Below are 25564 nucleotides of genomic sequence, written 5' to 3'. Positions count from 1 at the left end.
GTGCAAACCTTCATCCATTCAGCCATCCATCTGGCACCACACTAGGTGTCAATTACAAACAGTGTGTCCAGGCAAATCTGTGCTCAACACTTGTGTGGTGGTTATGTTTTTTTGTTTGCCTGTTTGCCTGTTTTAAGCCATTATTTTGGGGTCTGTTGGACCTACTACATTTTGGATTTTCTAAATCAATCCAGCTTTGAACAAACAAACAAAAAAGTAAACTAATACTAACTGACTAATACTAATACATACGTTTATCACAATTCCCAGTGATCTGAGTTACATGTATGATTGAAATTTGGTATTAACCTCTGGAGCACATTTATAAAAAAAATTTACATTATTTTTTGCTATAAAGTTCAGCCTACTGATGTGTGTTGGATACATATTTCTTGCACTTGATGTATATATACTGTTCTTACTGTTAATCTTGGACCCACACAAAGCTGATTTAGGAAGGAAAATTTAGATCAGAGATCAGATCATCTCTTGATCAGGGTGATTTTCTAGACGGCATCAGATGTTAGCCTGGCTGCGTCACACTGCCAGACTGTGGGATAGCACATTCTTTGGGCAAAAAGAACATTTGGTTTCACCATTTTTGACACCCAAATTTATCCTTTTGCTAGTGAAAGCACAGTAAAATTATAATAAAATAGAAACAGTAAAATTGTGAGTAATTTGCCAAGATCGTATCAAAAACAAGAACATAATTGTTTTTTCTTTTACTACCTGACTTTCTTTTATAATCATTGTACCTCTTTCCTCCTAATCCTACTCAATTTGAGCATGTTTCTCATACAAAGAACTGGGCTTCAGGTGTATTTTGCAGATAGTGAGAATACCTATTTATTCAAAATCATTATGATTCACTAACAAGTGCATGTACTGAGAACAAAAACAGGTTGTTGCGTATGTTTTGTGAATCTTTTACACATGTAATAGTGAGAGCCAATGAGATAAGACCAAAATAACATAAGAGGGTGATACAAGCACCTATATTTCTATTTAATAAAATGCTTTGCTATGTCATGTCAGGGATCAAAAAGACTGGCACCTTATAGATTTTGTTTGATTGTGTTGAAGTTCTTAATTGTTTAAGGAGATGTTAATTTGTTTTACCAACTGTTCTTTTTTGTTCTTATTTTCTTACTTTTAATACCTAGATTGTCTTTCATTTGCCAAAACTAAATTTTGACCTAGTTAAAATTGTAGCTATCTGATTGTACCTCTTTTGTTTTGTGCTGAACAAGCCTGGCATAACAACATTAATCACCCAATTACTTCAGAAAATTCATGCAATAAACATTTGTTATTTGCCATAAAAAGCTGTCTGGTGCTTTAACAAGCATGCAATTAACTAATTAACAGAAAAATAAATTCCTAATAACTAGCAAATCACTCAGGCATGAAGCAGTTCTATTAAGAAGTAGCTTGTTGTTGATGCAGTAATTTTATGACCCACTGCTCCCCCCATATGATATGTCATGATACTTCATTAACCACCATAAAATTTAAAAAATGTATTGATATATTATCGATACTGATAATGATGCAAAAGTTTTGTTTTTTTCTTGTCTGAAAGCTTAATCCAAGCTTAAAAATTAATCCTACAAAGTAATTCAAGAAAGCAGACAAAAATTGGACTACATGATATTATATGTACCATCTGTATTAGTTTCAGAGAGAACAAAAATCCAAGACTGACACACTGGTATTGGTAATCATCAGTGACCGGTGTGATAGTTGAGAAAATTGAATCCATTATGCTCTGTGGATGTAATGAGGTGAATCTGACTTTTTTAAGCTCTTTAAGCATTCTGGCTCATTGTGCCTTATTGGAGAGGGCAGAAAAAGGTTTTTCTTTTTTTGTGATCCTCAGGAGGAGCTTGGATTTCTTGATGAGTTCCTGCTGCACTGATGTGAAAGAGACGGGATATTTAACTGTTCTGCTTCTGTGCGTCCACCCTCCAGGCCAAAAATTTTTATCTCTTATTCATTATTTGGCTTGTCATATCACACAAATTGCCAAACAAGAGAACCATTTCCAAATAATATGAATCAGTTTGCAAAACTTGAGTCACAGAATCAATCAATTTCAGCTAGAGACAGCCTACCAACAATATATGATTAGGAAAAGGGGGGGAAAAGTCTATACTACAGGGACTGAGTATGAGACATAGTGGGAGGAATAATACTTATTGGCTGTGGCCACTGTAAGGAAAGAGCTCATCTCCCTCTGCTGAGGAGTGTCACATGGAATTTGTTTCCATTTGTTCAAGTCAGTGAATCACTCAGTTTTATCTCTATTTCTCTTTTCCTTTCTATGCATCCCAATGAGCTTAACATAATATTAAAATATGGCAGAAAGCTGATGAGAAAAAATGAGTGTAATGCTCATCTGAGCGGCTGCTTCTACCATCTGTTCCTTTTCCCTGCATCCACATCAGGTGCATTGATTCTGACTGCTAAATTTGGGTAAAAGTAGAACTCTAAAGACACATATGTGCATGTACACAGCAAAACAGATGTGTTTTATATGCTTGTGTGAAAGGTCAAATGTTCAAAGAAAATTTCCTGGTCCAACTTATTGCAGAGTGTAATGAGATGGAATTGTTTATCCATTTACAAAACACTTGTCCCAATTGACGTGGGTTTTTTCGGTTTTTGCGATACATAACAGAAAATGAGAAATTACTTCAGGTTCTGTTTTAATATGCTGATGGTCAAATCTGCCTTTAACTTTCAGTGTGACAGAGATGTCTTTAAAGCATATATATATATATACATATATATACACACACACACACACACACACACACACACACACACACACACACACACACACACACACACACACACACACACACACACACACACACACACACAGATAGCCCGGCAGGATAATTGGTCACAGATATATTGCAGTTGTGCTGATAATTCCCATACAGCATGCACAAGCTTAGTATTGCCTGTTGCTATGCCACCTCATGTGGTAACCAGGGAGCTTGTTAGCAATCTTATCCATTTTACAAGCTACGAAATGTGGAAAAAATATCAGAAACTTGTTCAATATTACAACTGCCAATAGAACAAGCAGTATCCACTCTTTCAGAGCATGCATTGTGTCATAGAGGTTGAAGTCCTAATATGTTTGAGGCAGGTTTGTGTATAAATTTCCATCCGTCCATTTTCTGTCACGTATACATATCAGGGTTGTAGAAGCAGTGGTCTAAGCAAAGATGCCCAGTCTTCTCTCTTTGGCCACTTTTTCCAGCTTTTGAACATTTCCAAAATGTTCAAATGTCCAAACCACCACAACTGTCTCCTTTCACTGTAAAGGAGCATCAGTTTTACTCTGATAGCTGCTCATCCTATCTCTAAAGCACCCTTTGAAGGAAGATCTTATTCTTTCAGTCACTACCCAGAGCTCATGACTATAGATGAGGATAGGAATGTAGATTGAGTAGTAAATTAACAGTTTCACTTTCATCCTCAGCTCTTTCTTCAGACTGATACAGAGTTCACATCACTGCCAACGCTGATCCAGTCTGTCTGTTGATCTCCTACTCTGCTCTCCTCTAACTTGTGAACAAGACCCTGAGATACTAAAATGCTTACGCCCAGGGCAGTAACTCGTGCCAGACCTGGGGTAGGTACTCCATCCTTTTCTGACTGAGAACCATGGCTTTGGAAGTGCCAATTCACATCCCACCTGTTTACACTAGGCTACAAAACTACAAGGTTACTTCTTGACAAAGTCAACAAAACCACACGAACAGCAAAAAAACAAGGATGGGATCTGTTTGTTAACCAGCCCAGCCAAAACCAACAGTTTAGTGTTTCTGCAGTATCTTAGTCCAAAGAAGGAACACGAGCTGAAGAGTGAAACCACGAGCATGCTCACCATTTTCTCCAGCGTTAATCGAGTGTCATATTGTAAATTTGTGGATGTGGAGTTAGAAATACCAGTTCACCAGATTTAGGCAACATAGCCGTCTGCTCAAGCGCTGTACCTTGAAGCTGCATAACCACTAATAGCATAACGCTCCCAGTTCTCCAAATGAGTGGTGAGTGCCAAAGCTACACTGCAGGCACTGGCAAGAAGAATGCTACGAATGACAGAAGAAGATAACGATCAGCGTGTTTTCTGATGTCCTTGGTATCAAGAAAGAACACTCAAATGATTAGCATTATAGACATTTGAAATAAATGATAGCAATAGCTGTCATATTTATTTTGACAGGCACTGACAAACAATATTGTTAAATCAGGGATGAGAGGATGGTGACAAATAATGCCTCCTTTCCTTTATTTTGGACAAACCCATAGGCTTGCAGACACTTCTTAGGCTCCACAGTCATTTCTAAAGCTAGAGTTTCAAACCAGCCATCTGCACCTGTAATCACTGTGAAATGTGAAGTTAGAAACTGTGAGATCTACAATACCTGCAAAACATGTAATACTATAGTTTAACTTGTATCATTAAAGTATGTGTTACTGAGATGTCTGTGGCACAGATATGAGAAAGACAAAGCAAATTAGGGTACAGAAAAGAAGAGAGGAGCAATGTCTTACATAAAAGTGACACAGAGGATTTGTTCCAGGAGACTTCACCCAATCCAATCAAGTGGGCTTTTCTGGATGAGTTCTCAAGCGATTCTTGCATGTCTTAGAAGAAAGCACTCGAGTTAACCTGTCCTTCAGTAATGAGGAAATTAGCTTTTTTCTTACAAGTATGATGTTCTGCTGCATTTTGTGGCTCTTACTGCCCACATAGAAAATGTGTACACCAGCAATGTAAACTGTATTGTTAATGCAGAAGGCAGCAGAGAGATGATGGTGTTATTTTATCAAATTATAATTCTTCTCAGAAAGGTTATGTCATCTTTGCATGCCTGTTAATAATCGACACATATAATTTTCATTTTATCACTGTGCTGACATGACGAGTGGCAATATTTGTCTATGTTTATTAAAGTTAACACTACATAATGTAGGTATTTAATTATATATCTTTTTTTTTTTTTAGCTATATTCAAATAGCATTATTAATACATTTATTTATAAAACCTTCCCTCCACCCAATAAATCATAATTTTTTTTCAACAACAAAATAAGAAAAAAAAAGGACACAGTTAAAGGTTAGCAGTTAAAGGAATTCTGAAGGGAGCACACAGTGATACTGCTTGACAAAGGCTGCTTATGGAGGAAGCTGGGTGGACAAAAACATTTGACTTTAACTTGGGAGTCCACTCTTTGTTCCACAACCCAGCAATTGTTATTCAGTAAACTTAATGATAGTGTTTTTTCTGCATTAATATAACCAAAGATTAATCATATTGTTGCCACACTGTAAAACTGTTTTTAATGTTTTAAGAATGATTTACTGGACTTTTTGGTTTTTGATAAATTACCTGTCAAATCTCAAAACCATTCAGTGCACTTGTCAGTAGACTCGTTGTAAACATTATTCCAATGGTGACAGCTTATAAATATTTATGATTTTACTCTTACTTTTGTTTTTTAGTGTTTTTGATAACTAATACAAAATGGACTGAGATCTAACCTTTACTCTAACTGGAGGCTTCCTAAAGGCAGTTTGATTTTCTGTCCAAAAAGCGTTTTAACTGACGCAAGAAGAGTTACTATTATGCTTTAAATCTGTGTGTCTGCTGTGTATCCTTTCCATTAATATTACAAATGATTGCCCTAAGCACTAAACTAATTTCTGTAGTTCTTATCTGCAATCTCAAAAGGGAAAGACAAAGCAAAACAAGGTCACTGGTTCCCGTTTACCGGTGTTCCTTAACTAAGTTGTTCTTTTTTGAATCATTATGGCATCAGATGCTAAACTTGATTCTTTCTATTCTAGTTTGTGAATTTTTATTGAGTTCGTTACAATTTGAAACTTGTAGAGGCTTTCATGTCTGCCTCGTGGTTGTTGATTGGCAGCCTCTAAACTCACATGGTTTCAGAATTTTGAACTTCTGTTTAAAGATTAAAGAATAAACAACAATTTTCCTTTAGGTGTGTAACTATACAGTGTTTATGGCTAAGAGTTATGTTAAGAAAACTCTTATACTTATCTCACTGCTCATTATACTAAGCTGCTGGTCATCAGTTCATTAATTTGGTTTCTTTTTTTGTTACTTTCTTGTTAAATGCTCATCTGTGTTGTTGAGTTGTTGAGTTCCTGTCCTTATTTCATTTGACCCAAATGTTTTCATTCAGATGCCTCATGGCACTGCAAGAGAATTTTCATAGTCTGTTTTGGGGAAACATTCACACTGCACAAACCCATTAATGGCGAAGAAATGGATGAACATCCCTGTGGTTGTACTCTTGATGTGCTTCTTTAGACTCAGAAACTCATAAACTGGATACACTAAACTCTTGTCAACACTAATGATCCTCAGCGTGGGCATTCGGTCAGTTTAATACAAAGACACCATAAAAGATTAATGCCACCTATTGATTTTGGGCTTTTTATTTTGAAGCCTCTGTATTAGTTTTGTGGTCAACACCATGTTCAAAGCTAATGCCAGGTAGCTTGATTAGCAAGCTGCAAACATATACTAGTGGAAGATTGACCCCTTTACATTTTAAAAATCATATCTGTTAAAGTAAGTTAAAGCAACACATCTTGTATCTTGTTCTATTTAATTTGAAAAGTCCCTAAAAACAGTCAGTGATTACTGTTGGCCTCTCTGGGTTTTTATGACCACTTTCCATCTGCAGTATATTTTAAAGTTCAGTTTTTAAAACCTTATAATGTGACCACAGCTAATTGCCTCACAGTGAGACACCAACTATTTGAATGGGTCAGGAAAGTATACCTCTGAGGCTAGCTAAGATTTAAATGGGTGCATGAAGCTAAGGATCAGGATTTTTTCATAGTGAGTAATCCAAACCATGCAGCAGTATATTATTATTTTTCCTGTCATGCAATTGCATTTGTCTCTGTTCATCAGGGACCCTCACATTAATTTTTTTTGAGGGGAAAAAAAGTTAGTGTTCATCCCTGAGCTTCACTTTGCTAATGTTTTTATTGCTAACCATAGCTCTGTAGCTTTTTGAAGCTAGCCACCACATGGTACCATGTGAATGGGCTGTAGAAGGGTTGTTGTGATGGCAACAGCAGCAGTGATGGCAAATAAATCGTCATGTAAAGAAATTTAAAAATTTCATCTATTTTTTCTCATTTTAAGTAAGATTTGACAAAACAAGTATTCTAGATTAATTTTTAGGGATTTTATTAATTTTTATCAATGATTTAAATAATCTCTTCATATATTGTATAGGGAAAACACACATTTGGTATAGCATAACAAATAACATGACAGCTAAACTTCTGAAAAAAATGTAATTATTAAAGAAGAATTTTTATAACTTAGAGGATTGGTAGTGCTAAGATAAAGATGGTATAAGGGCAAAGTGTTCACTGTGAAACAGATTCAACAGCTGATTGCCTATATTTTAAAATTGATCTCACAGCAAACACACACACACACATTCTTATCAGAGCCCTGGGGACAAAAGCATCACAAACATATTTAAATAACCACTATAAAATTAGAACAAAGTTTATCATCTTGTGAACATCTGCCTACTATCACCAAACCTGCAGCAGCCCAGCCCATGTCCACTCTGCGCTGCTTTCCTGCTCAGCCCTGAAACTCGTTTGCCTGGTGTGCTCTGGATTTCACTCTTTATTTTCTCGGATTAGTTCTCCACACTATGGACTCTCTGCTCAGTTAAGCTACAGTCCCTTCGTTGCTCAGAACACCAGCAACTCATCTTGTTCTTCAACACTTTCAGTCAAACACCACATGGATACAACATGTTATTGTAAAAAATAATTTTTAAAATGTACCCCATGATTTTTTCTAAAATAGCTACATTTTTTTAGATGTTACCTATTGAGTTGTTTTTTGCACCATTCATTTACGAATACTAATATGTATTTCAACTTCAAAGTCTGAAATAAAATAATAAATCATCTGAATCATCTGAAAAAAAACTAATAAAAGAGCTTTAACTTAATTTTAAATACTCATTTTACAAAATCCTACTTACAGTTGGAAGAATTAGATGATAATTAACAATTGTACAAGAAATTACATCTTTGCCATTAGGCAATAACTTTGGTTGTTGCAGTAGGGGGTCAAAACAACCCCTCCTGGTGGTTCTAGGAAGTTTCGAAAATCTGACAATTATAGTGTAGCGTACGGGTCCAGCAGTACACACACACTGAAGAGCTTCACCTTAATATAGGAGTCTAAGGGGATTGACCCCCTGTTGGAGCCAGCCTCAAGCAGTGGCTAGACATCTGCAGTCTTTGGCACTTCAACGATGACTTCATTTTCAGCTCTGTAACTTACCGCTTGGAAGTCTATGTATAAGTCCACAGAAGTCAGTGGTGAAATTGGAAATGCACACTTGCACAGGAGTTACAATGTGACTTCCAGGTCCTGATCCAAACATAGCATGAACACTGGCAGTATTGTATTACTGCCCAAGCAGGCAACCTTGAAGAGGATAGAATCCAAATTTCAATAAAGTAAGATTATTGCTTTTTAGGCCCATTCAGGAAACCCTTTGATTACACCAATACTATTATGGACATGTCATTATCTGGGTGTAAATTACATTTTATATTTTGCTATTCTCCTCAGAGTGAAATTGAAGTGATAAAAGAAAAATCAGAAAAATAAATGAATGACATAAAGTTTAACTCTCTGTGGTCTAAGTCATCTTATGTGGTAACTCTAACCCTGATTAAAGGATTGACTGGCTCGTTGGCCTCCTCAAAACTTAGATAGAAAGCTGGCCTTGAAAAATGTCTGTAAATCTGACAAGAAAAAAGTATCACACACATTATTATACAACAGTATATAATCATCAGGTCAAATAAATGCAACCAGTCTTATCAAGAGTGTGCAGGAAGTCAATCAGCACACTTTTTTTTTTAAATAAACCACACAATGTCTAAATTTAACAATTTAAAAACTGACTTTGAGAGTTGTTTTCAGTGTGTGATTTTCTTACTAATTATCTCTATAGTTTTTTGTATGAAGTCTTTGTCATTTTTGTAATTGATTAGAAAGCTGACATACTGAACATTTATATTATAAGAACACTGAACAACAGTTAATTTAGTTAGCTTATAGCATAAGCATACTGGCATTGAGGTAAATATTTGTGACAACAGAGATTATTATTTATGTATATGTTTAAGTGTATCTGTCTACCTCTATTGTCATGCCTTGTGGTTGCACTGGTTGAGTACGCAGGATAAGCAATGTGTTAAAGACATGTGTCTGACAAGTTTAACAAAGTGGTTGCTCAGCGTGGGTAAGAATCAAAAATGGTGACAGGAGTTATTGACTGTGTTGTGAATATGAGATAGGATATAGCGTAACTGACTTCACCAGAGGAGAAGAGTAAGCATCAGTATTGAGGGACTGAAAGTCCACCATACCAGAATGTTATTGCCCACAAAACCAAATCTCCTGAAATCAGCTTTGCAACCCTGCAAAGAAAATCTCAGGACGGGTGGCAAGGCACAGCAAGCCAGAGACAAACCAGCAACACAGTGTAGTGTCGATACTGTAGGAAACCATTTGAGAAAAGCAAATTCAAATGCCCAGCATATGATAAGAACAAAGTGTTGCAGAGACTATCATAAAGCATGCCCAGAACACAAAGAAAAGAAACCTGCACTCAAACCTGAATGTGAGAGTGATAGCTATTCTGTGTTACTGAAGCAGTGACAAATAATGTGAATTCAGTCAACACTAAACAAGCAAATAGCACTTTTAGGAGGAATACTCCGAGGCATGAATGTTGTGAACTTCCAAATAGTCTGTGGTGCTACAGTACTTGTTGCATTATTCCAATTAGCTTGCTCAAACCTGACACAAAGCTTGAATATACCAAAATTGTACTGATAATAATAAAACTGATTTTTCTTTAAGAACTCCAAGAAGAAACAAAATATCTCAACTGAAATTTCAGGTGGACAATGAAAGGGTTATTTTCCCCAATAATTGGCAAATGACTCTGATGTTGTTAAACTTTTAAAGGTACAATGCAAAACATTCTGATAAAACAGATAGCATGGTTACACCAGAAAGGCCCACAGATTGACCGTGGTTAATGGGATAAAGAATAGCAAAGTATGCTGATGTGCTTACTGGTGATGGATGTCTTGAGGGAGACAATACGAGAAACCTGCAAAGCTGTTGAATGTTCCAATGATGGAGCTGCTGAAGGAGAAACTGTAGGGCGTCCTGTGCAGAGGGATCGCCACTTCAGCTAATGCTGCATAGACTGGATCAGTGGAATAGTTATGGTGAAAAAACAGAACAGCTGATCAAGGGTATGCATTGGTCCAAGACCCCTAAACAAGGCTTTAAAGTGCAGACGCTTCTCATTACCAACCATTGAAGGATATATTCCCAGCTTCAAGATCTTTACAAAGCCAATGTCTTTACAGTGTGTGACAAGGGTGTAGATTTGGCATGGACGGAAGGGACATGTCCCCACCAATATTCAGCGATTATTGAATTGTCCCCACCAATAATTAGATCTATTCGAGTAAAGAAAATCAAACCCGATAGAAAGAAGAAAAAAAAACCGATCTGTCAACGTCTCGTTGACCCAGCGGTGCAGAAAGAGTTAAATTACGTCCTCTACTGGAGTCCTACCTCATGTGACAAATATGGCCAATGTGATTGGCTGTGCATTTCAGGGAGCTCTGTTTCGTTTTAGCAGCAGCAAGCCTGCGCTGCAAGGAGGAGAGGAGGATGGCAGCAAAAAGGAAGAACCTGCATATAAGTATTTTTCAAAGAAACCTGCAAGTCACTTAAAGCCAAATTAACTCATAAAATGTGTCCGTCATAATAACGTTACAGGATATGCTAGGCTTTGGCCCACATCAGTCTAAAATTGTATGTAACCACGAATAACGTGTTTTGGAAACTAACTGCACAACATGCAGCATTATTAGTTATCTCAGTCTCCCAGAGTAGCATTTCTAATTTTGATTGAAACTGTCAGAGAAAACGGCAGCTTTGAGCAAGCCAGGATATTAGTTTACAGAGGCTGTTAAAATTATATGTCTAACATTAAAATGTTGGTGACACAATAATTTCATCCTAATGGTAATGACATATTCATAGGTTAATTTTTGAGACAAAATGTCATGAGGTAGTCATGATTTTGCAAATATCCAACTTGTAGTGCAGTTTGCACAAATTGTTTTAGAAATGCGCTCACGCTACAAACATTACTGAGAGTCAAGATCTGCACAAATTGACAGAAACACTGAAGCAGCTACACATTTTATTCTTATTGTCATGTATGTCCTATTTGTCAGGTGACAGAAGAACCAACACAAAGCTCAGAGAGCAATGGTGATGCAAGATCACAGGTGAAATTGGATGATGACTTAATGGTTCATGACTGTATTTGAAGCACATGTGTGACTGCATGTATTTGTAATGTCTCACTGTTATTTATCAGGTGACAGAGGCAGCTCTGCCATGTTGTAGCTCAGAGGTGAAGAGGCGAGGTCACAGGTGACTGACTGATGTTTTGGTGCTATAGATTAACTAGTATTTATTATCATGACAGTTGTTAGGCTGCTGATGTAAATTGTTTCATTAGTGTATATTTGACAAAGAATCTGAATTGACATGTCTCACTTTTTATATGGCTGAATCAATGTGTTATTTTATCAGGTGGCAATATGTCCTAGTGCAGTCAGAGGGGAAGAGCCAGGGCCAAAGGTGAGGCACATCAAGCACATAATAATAATAATAATTGTAATCTGAGGATAAAACGCATGTACTGAGGCTGAAAGAAGCTTCAGTGCTCTCAGAAGACTAAAAAGATGACTAAGGTTAACAATGACTCAAATGAGATTAAACAATGCTGCTGTATGCCATGTCCACCAAGAGAGACTGGACAGTATAGATGTAAAACAAATATGCCAGCAGTTTATCTCAGTTAACGAGAGGAGCAGGCATGTGTTTGGCTCCTTCACATAGTGGACATTGAGTTGTTGTGTGGGACACCAGTAGTCCATGTCTGTTGCTGTAACAGTAGTTCATGTTTAGAACAGAAAATCTCAGCTCACTGATTTGATTGGGCAATTGTGTGCCTAAACTGTTGCATAATTTTGCTGAGAGATCTTTTACTTTGTGGTAATCTTAGATGAGTAGTTTTATGGACAAAAACCACCAGGTCATTCAGTGTTCTCTTAGTGCCAAAGTATAACAGATGTTGGTGTACTATAACTGAAGTAATGATGTTAAGTCCTTAAAGTCATATTCTTTTATTGTCATGACTGTATTTGAAGCTATTTTTATTTTTGTATGATACCTGATTTATATGGATTATGCCTAAGTAAACTAAAGCCTAAAATACTTAGTCATTTTTTTAATAGTAATTTAACATTATATAATTCCCATATAAAACTATGAATTGTGATTTTAAATGGTTTAAAAGCACATAGAATAGCATATGTAGGCAAGTAATCATCCGTCCCCACCAATGCCAAAACCAAATCTACGCCCTTGGTATGTGACGTCAAAAGTGGGTTCTGGCATATCAAGTAAGAGGATGAGTCTAGCTACCTTACACCATTCTCCATGTGGCTGCTACAGATAGCTGAGAATACCAACAGTTATATGTCTGCTCCTGAAATCTTTCAGAGAAAACTGACACAAGCTCTAGATGACTGCTTGGGTTGTACATTATTACAGCTGAGGTGTTGATCACAAGACAAGGAGAAATGCAAGAGGAAGCCGAATGTGATGATGGTGGAAAACTGAGACTGTCTAAACTGATATAGGCAAAAGAACATCAAACTGAATGCAGACAAGTTTAAACTGAGACAAAAGGAGGTTACATATATAGGACACCTCCTGAAGGCAGATGGACTAAAACCAGGCATTGAAAAAGTGCATGACAGATGCCAAAACCAACAGATGTAGAAGGGGTCCAGAGGCTGCTGGGTATGGCGGATTACCTAACAAAGTTTTGCCCACACCTCTCTGGTCACCATGAGGCACTGAAGCAATTAACACACAGAAACTGTGAGTGGAAGTTTTCATCACAGCATGAGGATTTCGGTTCAGTTCAATTTTATTTATATAGCACCAAATCACAACAACAGTTACCTCAAGGGGCTTGATATTGTAAAGTAAAGACCTGGCAATGATACAGAGAAAACAGAGAAAACCCCAACAATCATATGATGTCAGAGTCACCAGCTGTAACTATATCCTTTGTCAAAAATGTAAGTTTTAAGCCTGATCTTAAAAAGCATTCCTCAAACTGACAGAGGTGATTGCAAATGCAATTTTCTCCAGTCCTGAAACATTATAACCTACAGAAATAACTGACAGTGCAGTTTGATGACTCAGACACAGGTTTGGGTGGAACATTTCAGGAGGTTGAGCCTATTGTTTCTGCAAGCAGAACACTCAAAGACACAGAGTGACGCCATGTTCAAATGGAAAAAGAATCCTTGGCTGTGGTGTTCAGAATGGAAAAGTTCCACCAGTAAACATCCAGCTGCAAAGTTATCGTTTAAAGTACCTGTAAGTCATTAGAGGCCATAGTGAAAAAGCCACTGAGTGCTCCTAAATAAATTCAGGAAAAACTATGTTATGCACTCAAAACTATGATTTGGATGTGGTGTACGTATCAGGAAATAATATGTTACTCGCCAACACTCTAAGCAGAGCATATCTTCCTGAATGTCCACCATTAATATGGTCTCTCATTTAGTACAGGACAGCAGATAATACAGATTCTCATTCAAAGGATACAGCAGGGATGGCTAAATGATAAAGTAAAAAAAGCAAGTGAAATGAGGCCATACTTTATTTGCAAAACGCAATAGTATCCAGATGTGAAGCCTGATAATGTAAGGAGAAAGTTCATTTATCGTTTACCATCCTCACATCTTGGTGTGGAAAGTTGCTAGAGAATGCATCTACTGACATGGCATGAATGACCAGATAAAGACATATACAGCCAAGTGTGATATCTTCAGAGTGGTAGGCTTCACACAACCAATAGAAACCCTCCTTCCATGTAAAATGCCAAGCAGTCCATGGACAAAGATGGGATTGGATTTGTTTTCATTTGACAACAGAGACTACTTTATCAGCGTAGTTATTACCAATATTTTGGTAATAAGCAATAGACAGTTAACCAGACACAAAGTCTACTACCATGATAAAGAAACTGAAAGCTCAGATAATGGATCTCAATGTACATCTCAAGAATTCCAGAGATTCAGCAGACTGTGGGAAAAACAATTGCTCCCATGGAGCAATGATAAGACAGAATCTTCCATAAAGGTAGCTAAAAGACTCTTGTTGCAAGTTGCAGGAGAGGATCCCTATCCTGTACTATTAGATCACTACAATCACACATTATCATAAGGTCTGGAAACCAGTGCAGCTCAGAGACGACTCAGACACCATGCCAGAATACTGTTGCTAAAAAACAAACAAAACAAGACTCCTGCACATCATGATCTGAAAAACAAACAGCACCAGAGTACCTGGTACAAATTATATGCTAGAAACCAGGTGACTGTGTGAGAGTACAGCCACTGGAACCTCACATACACTTGAGATTAGGTTGGATACTTAAGTCCATTGACACTGGGTCCTGTGAAGTCCAAATGGACTCTGATGGTGTGCTAAGGAGAAATTAGAGACATGATTAAGAGTGGACACAAGGCAAAGTCTATTCAGAAATGTGTCCTTTGTTTCAAACAGTTTTTTAATCCTTACTGCCTCACTTTCATTCTTTCTCTTTTTTTTCTTTCTCTCCACCAAGGTGAGGAAACTTCCTGATTGGTTAGGGACTTTCTTTGAGGAGCCTGTGGATTTTCTATGCCTGTATGGACCCAGTCAGTCCAGCAAGATGCATGTTAGGTTAAATGGTGATTATATCGAAAGTGGTGTGGATATTGTCTCTGCTATAAACCAGTAACCTGCCCAGCATGTTCCCTGCCTCCTGCCTCAGAACAGTAAGCTGCAGTCTCCCCCCATCCCCAAGTTGTATATGTGACAGTAAAACACTAAAAAAACGTGTTGTACTGGCAATAGTTACAACAAAAATAAAAACAGCAATAATGTTTAGTTTGTGAACTTTAATGTTAAATTGCATGATTTTTTTTTTACACACATCAGATACATTGTTAATATTTACATCGACATAACTCAAATCTCTAAAAACAAATAGAAGAAAAACAGGTTAAACTGTTGAACTTTCTTTCATTATTTCAGTCAAAAGAGCTTATAATCATAATATTTATTTGGGTTTTACTATTCCACAAATGTGCAATGAATGTCAAAAGAAATGTGATGTAGGCTTCCTTTACTGTATATGAATATTGTAAATTGTAAAAAAACAAACAAAAACAAAACAAAAACAATAGTAATAAAACAAAATGTTACAGTCTTACAAAACACAAATCAAAACATGGCAATCATTGTCAGGACATCAAAAAGGAACAGAGTAAAAATGTATATATTTTTTATGGATGTAAAGCCCAAATTCTAGCATATTATATAGTATGTAGTAGTACTTATCAATAATAATAATACTAATAATAATCATAATAATAATAATAAAAAAGGAAGGATCTCTTGAAGATTAAATGTGTCACAAAAAGACAAAGATGTGTGTGTCTTTTCTCACAGCAGGTACAGCGATAACAAACTCCTTCAGTGGTTCAAACCAGATACCACTGCTTAAACTAAATGCTAGCACACATATCAAGCCATTGCAAGACAACAAGGTGAGCACAGGAGAAAGTCTCACAAGTTTTACTCTATTCCATTTACCATCACCATTAAGAGTAAACACTAAATTACCTTCAACACCTCAAGGTTTTTTTTTTTCACATCGAGCACAAACACAAGTATTTTCTTTTCTTTATTTTTTTTCCAAACATACATCTGACATGGCAAAAAATGTGAACTTTCAGTTTATGCTAATTTTCTGTGTCTAGAGGGCTTGCGTGTAGGAGGCGGTATCCTGAAATTGGCTCATCAAGCATGTTAGCTTATGTATGGTCTGAAAGTAACAGTGTAAAATGGACTATGAAAATATGTGGTGTTATCATATATAACTGAGTATTGTCTAAAAAAATACAGTAGCAAGCTTTTATCTTCGGTTCCTTAGATTGATTTAAACTTATTTAGGTTATATTAGTACAAATCATATTTAAAAAATATTTAAATATGTTAAGTGGCTGGGCTGTCCTTGAAAAAGCCTTTTCACTTTATCCATGATTTGTTTTTTCAAGGACAACCCTTGTATGTGATTGTCTTCACCTTTTACCCGCACCAGTTAGTTGATAACTCTGAACGAACACAACCTAGAGAACAAGGAATATTTGGTCCAACTGTGGCCCACATTTGCAGATTTCTATGGACCATATTTGACCTTGACTGACTTCACTGATTCAGGAATGACCCTGCCTGCCTCAAATCTACCTCAAGTTTACTTTATGTGATCCAGGGGTCGGGTTTGCCTTGACATTTGAGCAAGATATTTACTATAACCCATACTAAGCCCGGCTCATGATTTGCGGGCCATATCTGTCCTAAACAATACTTGGTAGAGCCTTAGGTGACAAAAAGTCATCCAGATTAGGCCCAAATGCATCTGCTATCTGAGAATGGACCCATGAAGTAATGAACCTCAAACCAACCTCTGAACACGTTTTCGTATAAAGATATGATTAATACAGCATATGGTAAACGGATAATGTAAACTGGGAAAGCGTAGCAAGTTGCCAATCAAGTATGTTTTTATTTCCCTTCAGATAATTTTAATGTAATTGCTAGCGTGAAAGCAAATGGACAAAAAAATCCAAGAAAAACTATGTCTTTGGCAACTACTGGTAGATGACAATGAAAATAACAGTAGCCTGAAGGGAAGGATAATGAGACATGGACAGTGAGCAGAAAGTAGGTACTGTTGGATCTCAAGCCCTTTGTTTTTCTTCTTAGCTAATGAGGATAACATTCTCTTCTAACAGTCCAAAATAGCCAGTCAAACTTCATAACAGCAAAGCAATTATGAAACGTAATGAAGGATCCAGCTGAAAGACTGCCAGTTCACCTCTTCACATAACAACCCAGTCATTAACCGTCATTAAAGGGGTAGTCCATGTCATTACAGATTGATAATTAGTTTTACAAATTAATTGGCATTTCTTATATTTTTTTTAGTCCACCAGTAAACACCTGATCACACATACATTATAGTATATGACTTTCAAAGAAGCAAGCATATGATTGACAGACAGAATACAAACAAAAGAACCACGTTGCTATAAAAGGTCACTACCACTGTGGGAGATGTAAAAAAAAAAAAATAGAGAAAACATTTTGAGTGGCATATTCTGTACAGACAGTTGGCAAAACCCAAAATATTCAAAGGTGAGGAGGCAATAAAAAGCAAACAGGATGAGTGGGCACATGTGAAGGGTAAAGGATTGAGTGGTGGAAGAGAGTAGCTGGTGGCGAGGATGCTAACATCACGAGATAACTGGGGCCCTATAGCTTCAGTGGAGCAAGCAGCACACAATACACAGGGGATTGAGGGACACTTTCATATGGCAGGGGGAAGCCCACAAGTGTTTTAAGCCTATAGAGGAAACAGAAGCGAGGTGGGGATAGATGCACATCTGTTCAGCAGAGCTTTGTTTTTCACGAAGCATTTGTGGCACTATCATGTTGCCTCTCGCTGAGATAATAGTTACGTGGCATGTCACACAGATTGCTCCTTTGGGAAAGTGAATGGAGCTCGAGGGCCGTGGGTGGGGAAGCTCGTGTTGGAGTACATGGGCTCGTTGGAGGGGTGCTGAGTGTAAGGGTGCTGAGGCAGGAAAGTAACAGGAGGGTGAGCAGGCTGAGACTCGGGGAATTGTTCCATGTTGCAGACACGTTGGTAGCTCATATATTCAGCTGGGTTCAAAGGCTCTTCTGGATGCCTCCCAGAGTCCTGTGTGGAGACGGAAAAAAGAAGAAAATACTGCAGGGTCACAAAGTTTTTGATGAGAGTTGACTGAGCGACTTCACAGTAATACAGAACCATACACAGCAGAGCAGCGTCTTTTGAAGTACTCAAGCATTTTATGTCTTTAAATGATTTGGGCATGTCACACTTCTGCCATGTCACATATGCACAACACAACTCTTTGCACCGAGGGCCCTATATTCATGAATCACAAAGCTGCTGATCCTTTATTATAGAAAAATACAGAAATAAAATATCTTTCAATTGCAAAATATTAGGGTCACATACAGGAAAAGATAAGAGTTATCACATTTTAAATTCAAAATTTTATTCTTGATTTTTTTCCTCAACATTTTAACTTTTTTCTTTTAATTTCACCACCTTCACAAGATTTAATTATGCATTGTCAAAATCTAAAAATAGTCTGTCTATAGTTTAAAAACTCTCCATAACATGGTTCAAACCTCATTGACTCTAACTTACAAAATTATATTTATGTTAATAATCAGTGAGCCACTGATTTCACAGACCAAGACAAATTATTTATGCTGTTATCATCTTATAAAGTGTTTCTTTATAAATAAATGTCTACACAGAACAGCATGAAGTGTTTTGGTGTTGTAGTCTATCCTGCTTTTGTCAGTTTTTATGAAACAAAAACAGCCATTATTCTGATGTTACATGATGTTGTCAGAAGGGTCTGATTGTTCATCTGCTTTTTACAATGAAATGCTCTAAGTGCTACTTATAAAGCTTATAATGGCACTAAGATCTCTGATAGAGCAGCAAGTCTGCCTTCTCAGCATGTCAGTCACTTTGTTATCCTTGAACTGGGAATTTGGCTCCAACTTGGGAGTCGATGAGTTAGAATCAACAAATTCAGCTGGCAGAAAAGATGCAACTTTGGTATTTATTTTGTATTAAATAATAATTTAATTAGCACTTTTTTTAGGTTCATCCTCATTATAAACATCATTGATAGTAAATAAATATGTTGTGTATGTACTTCACACTTTAATATCTGCATAAATGCGATTTCCCGACAGAAAAGGCAATTATACACCTACTTGTGGGTGACATTGACAGGTTAGATTTACCTCACTGAATATTCTGCATTACCATCAGCAATCCCTTTACTAAATTAAATTGTGTGCCAACATGTGATTTGGTAGGTGGGAAGTCAAGTTTCAAACATCATAATTGTTTTCCGCTGTTACATTTGTTGACACTCCTTCCCAGAATGCTCCCTGTCCAATTCAACAGATTAGGGTTTTTTTAAAATAGCACAAGCAGATGAAGCCATGAACTCACCACAGTACACCACAGAAACAAAATTACCTTAGTGGCAGTATAACATTACCAGTCATGAATATAGTGCCCTCAGCACTGAGCTGTTTTGGGGGACTCTGAGAAATTAAATTTCTAGCTTTTTAAAGAACGTTAATTGAAATCACTGAAAACCTTAAGCAGCTCTAAATTAAATAGTGCTTTTAAAAGATCTTGGATGTGCTTTGAAGTGAGGCGATTATAATAAAAATGAAATGAGGTGGTGAATAGAAGACATGCAAAAACAAAACAAAATGATAAGAATGATAGTGAAAATGCAACTTACGAATAATCGTCAAGCATCTCTACATCTACGAAAACGATGATCCCAACTCTGTAAATATTGTGGTGGAGCAACAAAACCAGAAGGAGACTTAAACCTGCCTACAAATCATTGCATTCATCAAAACAAAGTATAAAATTGATAACTCCATTACATGAAAAGCTAGCCCAGCAGAACAAATAAATATAGTAAAATGGATAAAACATGAGGTACACATCGAGGAACTGTTAATAAGCAGGCAACCAGCACAATGACACACAAAAAAAAGATTTTTCAAATAGCATAACGTAAACCTCTGTATTGCTACATGTATGATATTTTGAGAGACAAAAGATGCTGTAATAGTAAAGCAAGGGGAAGCTGTTAATGGTGACAGTGTGAGAACTAAGCTTGTGTGAAGGTGAACTGGATTTTTCACAGCATAAGACATGCAAGTAAACCCCTCTTGACACACATGCGGCAGACATTGGCAGAAGCGTCTGAAAAGCTTATTTGTTTCAGGTCAGTATCAAGGACCACTGAAGATGTTAAGAAAACTTTCTACTTTGTCACGTTATTAATTTCTTTTGTGTGCAGAAAAGACCTTGGTGATATCAAGAAAAATTAAAAGCAGCAGTCTGAGGAGCAGCTTTTCCATCTTAAAGGCTTGTCTCAAGACATTTGGGATTTAGATTTGAAACTTTAGCAGACGTCTGTAGAAAAAGTCTGATTCAATGTTAGGTATTGTCCCTTTGAAGAGAAATACACCCTGCCTAATTCAAATACACTCTTGCACGAGTAAAAACCCTGAATTCTAAATTTGTAGGCTGAATAAATCAGAGATTATTTGATTTAAAAAAAAATAAATTCCCCTCTTGCCCCTGCGGGCGGTCTATCCTTCAAGCTCGTGTCTTCTACCAGAGGCCTGGGAGCTTGAGGGTCCTGCAGTATCTTAGCTGTTCCTGGGACTGCGCTCCTCTGGACAGAGATCTCCGATGTTGTTCCTGGGATCTGCTGGAGCCACTCGTCCAGCTTGGGAGTCACCGTACCTAGTGCTCCGATTACCACTGGGACCAGTGTTACCTTCACCTTCCACATCTTCTCAAGCTCTTCTCTGAGCCCTTTGTACTTCTCTAGCTGTTCCTTTTTACTGATGTTGTTGTCATTTGTGATCACTACAGCGACATCAGGAAGATGGAACACGAGAAGCTTGAGAAGTACAGGGGGGCAGTGGGCTCAGAAAAGAGCTCAGACAAGAGTTATATACCATCCAGTAATTTGATTCTTACAAAGAATATTAAGTTAGCATGCAGATAACAACTGGAAACTACTAATCTGGTTATTCTGTACATTTAAACAATGACCAACAAAAAGATTAAAATGGAAACATAAGTGGATGAGAATGGATGGAAGGATGGATGATGGGTGAAAAACATTGTGGTATGTATTTTATTATTGTATTAATTGTCTTGATTTAGCTATTTATTTATTTAAATATGTGTCAGTTAAAAATTGTGTGTCACAGCAAACACCCTGTAAAGTTGCTTTTGCACCTCCATATATTTAAAAAAGAAGAAGAAGAAGAAGAAAAACTCTATGCAGGCAGTCTGTTTTCCCTGTTTTTGTTTGAGCTGCATTATCCATCCACAAATTCATGCTTCATGCTTGGTCTGCACCTGTCATAAGACGTATGCACTGCACAGGTCACCAGTCTATCTCAGGGCTAACACAAAGAGACAGCCATTCACTCTTATGTCCACACCTTCAGCCAATTTAGAATCATCATTAAACCCCTGTATGTCTTTGGAAAGTTCCAAATGTGCAAAAGAAAAATCATAGAAAAATCATAGAAAAGTACTCTTGCTATGATTAACCAGACATTTTTTCTTTCTGTCCCAGACATTCTAGAATTGATTTTCAATTATAAAAAAAGACTGTTTAACATTGGAAGAGCAAGGCTTTGATGCTTGTATTTAGAACTTTAAAATATCACTGCAATTTGTAGATTAAATAACTCAAATGAAGGATACCAGCAAACAAAAATCGAACGTTTATTAAAGGTAGCAAAGAGAACATTTTTAGAGAACTTTTTATACGCATAAGGTAATCAGGGAAACTCAAAGCAAGACAAAAGAGAAAACTGACTATTAAAGTACAACATTAATGGACAAGAGGATTCAACTAAACACAGAGACATGAAAACACACTAAAATGATAGAAACACAAGGGAAGCTAGGATGAAGAACTTAAAGCACAAAACAAAACAATGAAAATCACACAACAGACCTAACCAGAGATTTCAAATATTACAAATGATCAGACTTATTGTGGAATACAAGGAAATCAAGACAGGAACACAAAACTGAACGTTAAACAGTGACTCAAGATTAAATCAAAATGGTGACAACAAAAAAACAGACACACATAGACACACACTTTTTTTTTTGTTAAATTTATGCTATTTTTTCCACTTAATGGTGACTCTGAATAGAGGCCAGTTTGAAAGCATCTTTTCTGTTGCTAACAAATTCCAGAGTTCCATTAAACTGCTGGGCAGTGAGCCCAGGAGTTTTCATGATTTAGGACAATTGCCTATCTGAAGCTGTGTAATGATTTTTGAAGGGAAATTAAATGCAAAGGTCATTTATGGAAAATACTTTTTTGGAATTAAGATTTAAAGGAGTACAAGACATTTTTATCAGCCTACTTATCAGAGTTATTTCCCCAATCAAAGTGTGTTTAAATAAGGAATGGCCATTACTCGAGGTATTTACTGCCCACAAGAAGTGAAAAAATAAAGTTGACTAAGTCCTGTCTGAAAAATGGGATCCTGAACATTACAATTAAACGTTTAATAACAAGATATTTAATAAGCTCACACTTAACATTAGCTTAGATTATTCTTTATTTTTAATTGCTATACTTCTCGATAGTTTCCATATCTGTGTTTTTCAGTAATGGTTAAACAATTAATAATAAAATAATATTGGAGGAACTCAACATTTAAATAACGTCACTGGTTACAGTTTCTTTTTTTTAATATATCTTAAATACATTGACCAGAAACTTTTGAGTGTACAGCTCAAAATTTAGATGTACAGCTTATAGGTAATAGTTGTAAGTGTAACGTATATATCTCAGCATTAATATAGAACAAGTTAACAGTGAGTTGAAACACAGTGTGTTTATTTCAATTCTATCTTTTTGGTAATTTAACTGTAGTGCATTTGTTGCTTAAGCCTAGTTCTGGTGCTATAGGTCAGAATGACAGTGTGTAGTAGTCTGTATACGCTATTAAGGCGGGGATAAGGGTCACTCATAGACACAGAAAGTCTATAAATGAGACAAGGTTGTTCCCAAACCCTGAAACTGCATCTAAGCTAGATGACAGAAGCCAACTGAAAACCTTCAACATACCTATGCTCTTCTTTCTTCCTGTCATGTGAGCAGAAGCAGATTGAACATTTGATGAAACAGAGATAGTACATCTGCAGTTAAATGTAGCTTTCCCTTCACTAGACTTGATCATGAACTGAGATTGTACCATTGTCCCTTATTTTAGGCTACCATGATTAATTTTATCTTCGCTACTTTAAACCACCTTAATTTGACATTTTTATTACAGTTTGTAGTTAATAAATGTACCTTGCATTGCACTGGCTGGGTGAATTAAAATAATTAACATAAAATAATTAACATAAAATTGTTACACTGAACATTACAACCTTAAAGTAAGCTTGAAGTAGAATGTGTATGTTTTCCTTTTTATAAAGAAAAAATAAAGACATTTCTTGGAGCTGTTTCACATTAAAAGTCGACATGCTTTGTTTCGGAGAGCGCTGCACATTGCACCATCAGTCACCATTGATCCATCGTTTCACAAATTACACATCTTACTCGTTCCAGCATTTAATTGAAGAGTAATTGGATTTATTGACCCTTGTGGTTTGATTTATTCCCATGTTGCTCAGCATCTGTGCTTCAGGCCACGTTCACTCCAAAATAAAACATTTGTCAAAAGTCTGTAATTCAACACAGTAATACAGCTGATATTTATGGTTTTGTAGAGTTCACTTAAACTTCCAGTATCATTTTATTCCCCTTGAGGAAAAAAAACATGCACTGTTGGCAGTGTAAAATAAAGACAACCACAGCCTGCCTACCAGCGCTGGTTTTGTCTAGCATCACTATCCAGACAGCTAAGGCCAGAAAGAAGAACAAGAAGACAACAACAAGCACATAAGATGCCCTATTGTATTTAAACATAATAAACATAAACTACATCAGGAAACAGAAAAGGTCAAATTAAGTGGATATTTTTAAAAAGGAGCATCAATAGCTTTGACAGTATGGTTCTGTTCAAACAAACAGTTTGAAAACAATAAAAAACAAAGCTAATTGTGTTACCAGTTTCACAATTATTTCAAAACTATTGCAAGAAGTGTTTTGGAGGATTTGGATAATAGTGGAAACAAGCATTTGAAATGTAAAACTTCAAAAGCTATTTAAATTATTTTACACTATAATTGGGTTATACTCATAGGAAAGTCAGACTTCTAACTTTGTTTAAATGTAAAGCGAAAGCGCACAAAAAGAACCATCACCTGTGCATACTTAAAAAATGAACGCTAATCTAAATTAAATCTGATTCACCTTGAAGTCATTTTAAGCACCGGTATATAAAGAGTAGATAACATAACCTTGGAGAATGATGGCACAAATAAGTTTTCATATCTGATAATGTAATAGCTCTGTCAAAGCCAGCGGATGCTAGAAAAATACAATCAGGCTGTGATTAACAGTTCGCTGATTTATTTCACTGATTACTTCTAAATCATAGGCCAAAGGTGAACTGCACAGGCAGAAAATGAAATGATAATGTTGTCACCCTGGATATAAACTAGTGGTTGAGTCTCTGGCTCAGCAAACACAGATTTTATTGAATGGTGTAACCCCGTGACTGGAGCCAGCCAAGACAAGGCTTATTACAAACAGGGAATGTCAACAGGCATTTCCCCAGAGAAGTTAATGTTGGAACAGCGGGCCATCCGTTATAGAGCTGCTGACTGAACGTGTTATATAAACTAACAGAAGAAGTAAATCAATAAACATTAATTTTTCTGCTTTGTCTCAGAACTGTGGAACGTGAATGTTGAACAGATCCAATAATCTGTTTCGCTCAGATACCAGTTTTCAGATACTGTAATCTACTGTTTTTGCCCAGTGCTGGAAAAATGCGTTGACTTCTAGTTTTGTAAAAATGTTATTATTATGATTACACACTTCTAACACTACAAATGGTAATCCTTTCCGTTTGTGTCTATATTTCATAACCATTAAATACCAAACAGCGGTTTCAGTCATCACCCCTTTGGGCAGGCGGGCGGTAAGGGTCTAAGATTTATGAAAATCTTGTGAACGCAATAACTCGAGAAGAAAGACACCCAGGGTTTTCAAAATGATACCCTCAGTGTCTCCACTAAAAATCAAGGGTGAGTCAGAGTCTCAGTGACCTCGACCTAACCCACTAAACAGTGAACGTCAGATGTGCGGATCATGTCTACATTGGGTCCGTCGGTCCATGACCAATTTGGCACATCTATACGATGTCCAAACTAGGTCCACAAGATGTCCAACCATGAAACAACTTTAATGTCAGTGTGATGCTCAACACTTGAACTTTGGACTTATTCATTTTTCTGGAAATCATCTGGATGTCTATGACAGGTGCAAGAAATTTACATGATTAATGATTAATATCAATATTGTTCTTATCAACATAATACATTTGAATATGGGTTATATATAAAAAAGTACATGTGGGTATTTTTGGGGGGTTATTTTACATTTTGCTGTTTTTCTTCTACTGGTTTCTTTTATTTCAATTATTCAAATTATTTGTTTGTAACC

At 36.6% G+C, this 25564-nt stretch overlaps 1 protein-coding gene across 8 annotated transcripts in view; it reads right to left on the bottom strand.

Annotated features, from left to right (window-relative positions):
- Nucleotides 1–16034: 16034 nt before the first annotated feature.
- The window catches only part of nectin1b (nectin cell adhesion molecule 1b), a 156842-nt gene continuing 147312 nt past the window's right edge, over nt 16035–25564 (bottom strand). For 4 of the 8 annotated variants that reach the window (XM_076873390.1, XM_076873394.1, XM_004560497.3 and 1 more), the window contains one exon: nt 16035–18051. In XM_076873390.1, coding sequence (XP_076729505.1) covers nt 17818–18051 — 234 coding nt within the window. In that variant the 3' untranslated portion in view covers nt 16035–17817. The other 4 variants (XM_076873393.1, XM_076873392.1, XM_076873395.1 and 1 more) reach the window with 4 other exon arrangements.

The sequence above is a fragment of the Maylandia zebra genome, linkage group LG14, assembly GCF_041146795.1.
Source record: "Maylandia zebra isolate NMK-2024a linkage group LG14, Mzebra_GT3a, whole genome shotgun sequence".
NCBI lineage: Eukaryota > Metazoa > Chordata > Actinopteri > Cichliformes > Cichlidae > Maylandia > Maylandia zebra.
The sequence above is the reverse complement of the archived record's forward strand: the minus strand, read 5'-3'. Positions and strand labels throughout refer to the sequence as shown.